The sequence below is a fragment of the Microtus ochrogaster genome, chromosome 15 (genome assembly GCF_000317375.1).
Source record: "Microtus ochrogaster isolate Prairie Vole_2 chromosome 15, MicOch1.0, whole genome shotgun sequence".
In the NCBI taxonomy this organism is placed as follows: Eukaryota; Metazoa; Chordata; class Mammalia; order Rodentia; family Cricetidae; genus Microtus; species Microtus ochrogaster.
This window is the reverse complement of record NC_022017.1, coordinates 2,046,409-2,051,463: the sequence shown is the minus strand read 5'-3', so window position 1 is coordinate 2,051,463 and position 5,055 is coordinate 2,046,409. Positions and strand designations below refer to the sequence as shown.

At 54.0% G+C, this 5,055-nt stretch overlaps 1 protein-coding gene across 1 annotated transcript; it reads left to right on the top strand.

The window, feature by feature from the left end:
- The first annotated feature begins 791 nt into the window (after positions 1 to 791).
- Positions 792 to 3,301, top strand: Mfsd5 (major facilitator superfamily domain containing 5). The gene is made up of 2 exons (XM_005353820.2): positions 792 to 1,179; positions 1,724 to 3,301. Exon 2 carries the CDS (start codon positions 1,742 to 1,744, stop codon positions 3,092 to 3,094), a length of 1,353 nt encoding a protein of 450 aa, XP_005353877.1. The 5' UTR covers positions 792 to 1,179; positions 1,724 to 1,741; the 3' UTR covers positions 3,095 to 3,301.
- The last annotated feature ends 1,754 nt before the right edge of the window (positions 3,302 to 5,055 follow it).

Below are 5,055 nucleotides of genomic sequence, written 5' to 3'. Positions count from 1 at the left end.
TGCCTCCCGAGTGCTGGGATTAAAGGCGTGCGCCACCACCGCCCGGCCCCAAATTGGTTTTAAACTCTCAGTAATTCTCCTGCCTCAGCCTTCCAAGTACACAAGTACAAGGATTATATGAGCCACCATATCATGGTAGGAAGTCTTCTCTAATAACATGACATTTGAAAAGAAAACTGGAGGCGGAAAAAAAAAAAGGTAAATATCTTGTCGCCGAACCTTGCAGGAAGCAGTGTGCAGAGGCCCAGGTGGGAGGAAGTGTAGACAGCAGTAGGCAGGGTGATAGAGTATGAAGTCATGGAAGTAGCAAGAAGCCCCGGGACAGATGTATCTGTACACCATTAGAAAGATTTGACTTCCATCCTCAGGGAAAAGGCCAGCCACTGGAGGGTCTCCAGGGCATAATATTGAAGCTGAAGAAAATTTAACAAACATCCCAAGATAAAGCAGTTCCTAGGAAGAAGGAAGTGGGAGTTGAGCTCAAGGACTGAAGTTTTTTATTCTATGCTGCCACTGAACGTTTAGCCTTCCTCATTTGGGCACTGCTCTCCTATGAGTTCACACAAAGAAAGTGGGACTCGAGGGAAGAAGTAAGGAAGCTTGGCTAAGCTAGTAAAGTGAAGGGTAAACCTGGAACCTCAATCTACGTGCAGCTGGAGTCCAAGTTCTTTACACCACACCGCCTCCCTCAGGTGTCTGGACAACATTGACTGCTGGCCGGGAGGTCATTATCGGAGATGCAAACCCTGGATAGCCTCGGCTTAGGGCAGCCGCTGGCTCGGAGGGACCGCCGGCCTCCTTCCGAAGTACCGCGTGGAGGAAAACAGACAAAATACGTTTTCATCTGGGATGGCCCCGCGGGTATCCGCGAGGTGGAGGAGTCAATGGCACTAGACACACCGCCACCAGAAGCCGCTGGCCTCTCCGTTAACCCCTTCCCCACTGCTCTTCGGCTCCAGGGCGGGGGCAGGATGGAGGGGCGGGGCTTTGGCGCCGCGCCCCCGTCACGTGACGGGGCCATCATGGCGGCGGCCACGGGCCAGCCCGGCTCCCGGAAGCAGGCTGTGAGGGGCGGGCGCGCTGCTGGAACCCGAACGGAGCCGGAGCCAGTGCGGGGAGGGCGGCCCGGCGGCCTGGAGCCGGACGTGTCCGGAGCGTCCCCGCAGACCGGGACAGCAGGTGAGACGGAGGCCGGGCGAAGCGCCAGCGGGTGAGAGGACGCTAGGCTGGGGCTAGGGGGCGCAGGGAGTTCGCGTGACCTAGAGTCGGGGGAACCTGCCATGCACGCGCGTGACCGTGAAGCACTTGGGGTGGCCCGCGCGGGCGGAAGGGATGCTCGGGTTAGATGTGGAGACACCGAGCTCCAAAACTGGCTTATCAGTGAGAATGGGAGGTATCAGAAAAAACGTACAGGAGCTATCATGGAGAAGAGCAGCAGCCCCTTCAGAACCTGCGGGACCGGGATTACTGAAAGGAGCCCCACTTTGCAGTAGTGCCAGGCCAGGGTGGGGCGAGTGCTCTGGCCTCTCCCCCATCTCCCTGCCCCACAGAGTCCTAGGAGACAACCACTCCTCCCACCCACCCGACTGGTCCCTCCGGTCTGAGCTCTGGGGGAGTGGAACTGACACGGAGTTGGGTGGAGCTGCCTTCTGCTTAGACACCCAACCCCTTGACTGTGCCACCTGGATTATGGATGTGACTATGACCAACGTTCTCTCCCCAGGTCGTCCGGGGGCCCACCATGCTGGTGACTGCCTATTTGTCTTTCGTGGGCCTCCTGGCCTCCTGCCTGGGCCTGGAGCTGTCAAGATGCCGAGCCAAGCCCCCTGGAAGGGCTTGCAGCAACCCCTCCTTCCTTCAGTTTCAACTAGACTTCTATCAAGTCTACTTTCTGGCCCTGGCAGCAGATTGGCTCCAAGCCCCCTACCTGTATAAACTCTATCAGCACTACCACTTCCTGGAGGGTCAGATTGCCATCCTCTACGTTTGTGGCCTGGCCTCCACAGTGCTCTTTGGCCTGGTGGCCTCCTCCCTTGTGGATTGGCTGGGTCGTAAGAAGTCTTGTGTCCTTTTCTCCCTCACTTACTCTCTGTGTTGCTTAACCAAGCTTTCTCAAGACTACTTTGTGCTGCTGGTGGGCCGAGCCCTTGGTGGGCTGTCAACTGCTCTGCTCTTCTCAGCCTTTGAGGCCTGGTACATCCATGAGCATGTGGAGCGTCATGACTTCCCTGCCGAGTGGATCCCGGCTACCTTTGCCCGAGCTGCCTTCTGGAACCATGTGCTGGCTGTGGCAGCAGGTGTGGCGGCTGAGGCTGTGGCTAGTTGGATGGGACTGGGGCCCGTGGCACCCTTTGTGGCTGCTATCCCTCTTCTGGCTCTGGCAGGGGCCTTGGCCCTTCGTAACTGGGGAGAGAATTATGACCGTCAGCGTGCCTTCTCCAAGACCTGTGCTGGAGGCCTGCGCTGCCTGCTGTCCGACCGCCGCGTGTTGCTGCTGGGCACCATACAAGCCCTGTTTGAGAGTGTCATTTTCATCTTTGTCTTCCTCTGGACACCTGTGCTGGACCCACACAGGGCCCCACTGGGCATTGTGTTCTCCAGCTTCATGGCTGCCAGTCTGCTGGGCTCTTCCCTGTACCGCATCGCTACCTCCAAGAGGTACCACCTTCAACCCATGCACCTACTTTCCCTTGCTGTCCTCATCGTGGTCTTCTCTCTCTTTATGTTGACTTTCTCTACCAGCCCTGGCCAAGAAAATCCTGTGGAATCCTTCATTGCTTTTCTACTTATTGAGTTGGCCTGTGGGCTCTACTTCCCCAGCATGAGCTTCCTTCGAAGAAAGGTGATCCCAGAAACAGAGCAGGCTGGTGTTCTCAACTGGTTCCGAGTGCCCCTGCACTTATTGGCCTGTCTGGGGCTCCTTGTCCTCCATGACAGTGATCGGAAAACGGGCACTAGGAATATGTTCAGCATCTGTTCTGCTGTCATGGTGATGGCTCTGTTGGCAGTAGTGGGACTCTTCACGGTGGTGAGACACGATGCTGAGTTGCGGGTGCCCTCGCCCACAGGGGAACCCTATGCCCCTGAGCTTTGAAGCTTCCAGGACAAGGGGTCGGGGATGGACTCTTGAATCCCACCTACCCAGCTGTACGACTCACTTTGTGACTCTGTCCTGCAGCCCCTCTTGCCAGTGCTTTGTATTGGGAAGGACATGGGGGTGATGGACTAGAAAGGTGCCAAAAGTTGACTGTGTTATTCCTTTCCTCCTTGCCGTATAAAAATAAACACTTTTAATGGATCATTGATTTGATTTACTGTACCCACCTCAGTTTCTGGTGAGGGGGCAACTGGAGATTTTGGGGTATACGTGGGATTACTAGCAACCACTCTCTATTCCTGACATCTTCAAGTCTGTTTCCAGTCAACCAGAACCGTGAAGTGCTTCTCAGCAGAACTGGGCAGAAATCCTCCATCTTCTTGACTGGGCCAGGTGCCCTCCCCAGTGGTCCACATGCAGGGGAAGATGAGCTCTTGAAGCTGGGGTCACAGGCATGTGCAGGATGCTCGACTTGTTACCTGGTGCTGAGATCTGAGCTCTAGTCCTCATGATTACATGCAGCCATCTCATCATCATAACCACTGAGCCGTCTCTTGAGCTGCGAAGGGGAAGATGGCCTTTGAGCATGTGGTCAATGCCCTGTGTATCAGGCCATTGAACAAAGATTCCAGAGGTTTGGGCTGCTGTACTGCAGTGACTGCCCCGTTAGAATAAACCAAGTTCTTTCCCATTCTGAACATGCATGCCTGCCTGCCTTCTGCTTTGTGGCTACAAATGCCCCATTTGTCCAGGGCCATCTAGCCATATAGGTCCTGTGTCCCTCCTTGGAACATAAGCAAAGGGCCACCAAGAAAAGAGTGGAAGGGGCTGAGGGACAGGGACATCTTGTCTGTACCTGATTCTTCCCCACCCAGCCTGGGTGAAGGCTAGCAAGTCATCAGGGCAGGAAATAGTACCAGTGGGAACACCAGTTTTGTGGGCCCCTCCCTGCCTCGCCTCTGATTGTATCTGTCTTTCCTCCTCCCAGCAGAACCTGGGCTTCCCAAGGGAAATGGAGGCTACTTTAAAAAGGGTGGGGATGGAGGGAGAGTGCCTCAAGGGTGTGTCCTGGAATGTGCTTGAGATGAGCATGGGGGACCCACATATTCTGGAAAGAAATTAATTACTTTTCCTTGGGTCTTAGAAGAATTCAGGATGTTCCAAATCCTGTAAGTACCAGCCTGTGTGGAGAAATAGCATAAGCTGATGGTGGAGTTTCTGCAGCAGGGGGCTGGGGAAACGGACCAGTCTCAAATGCCCACTCAGCAGAAAAAGGCAATGTCTTCCCACCCAGGCTGTGGAAGTTGAGGGTAAGTACAAAAGCAGGTACCATCATCATCCCCCCCACACTGCCCCCATCATCTTGAGGCTAAAGAAAGTCTGTTGCAATAATTTAACTTCCTCTTTCTGCCCGTTGAACTGGACCATGATGCATTTTATAGTTATTGTAGACATTCTGTCTTTTCCTGTCATATTGTGATCTCTTGAGGGTGGGAGGAAAACATCTCATTCACTCGAGCCTCCGCATATATACACACAAGTGCCCGTGCCCAGTGTGTGTGTGGAGAAGAAAGAGTTTACCTCCCATAGTCAAGAGTGGCCCATGCAGAAACCTATTAGAATACAGAGAATCTAGAGCTTAGCTCATGATTTGGTTTTGTTGTTTGTTTCTGTTTTTGAGACACTGTGCAGTCCTGTCTGGCCTGAACCTGAATCTATAGAGCAGCCTAGCCATGAAGTCTCAGGTGGCCGCCTGGAATTACAGATGTCCATGCATAGCTAGTGGCTTGTTTTATAAATGACAGTAGTACTTACTGACAGAGCTATGATGGGGGTTGGGCTCATTTTTTAAAAATTTATTTATTCTGCCGGGCGGTGGTGGCGCACGCCTTTAATCCCAGCACTCGGGAGGCAGAGGCAGGCGGATCTCTGTGAGTTCGAGACCAGCCTGGTCTACA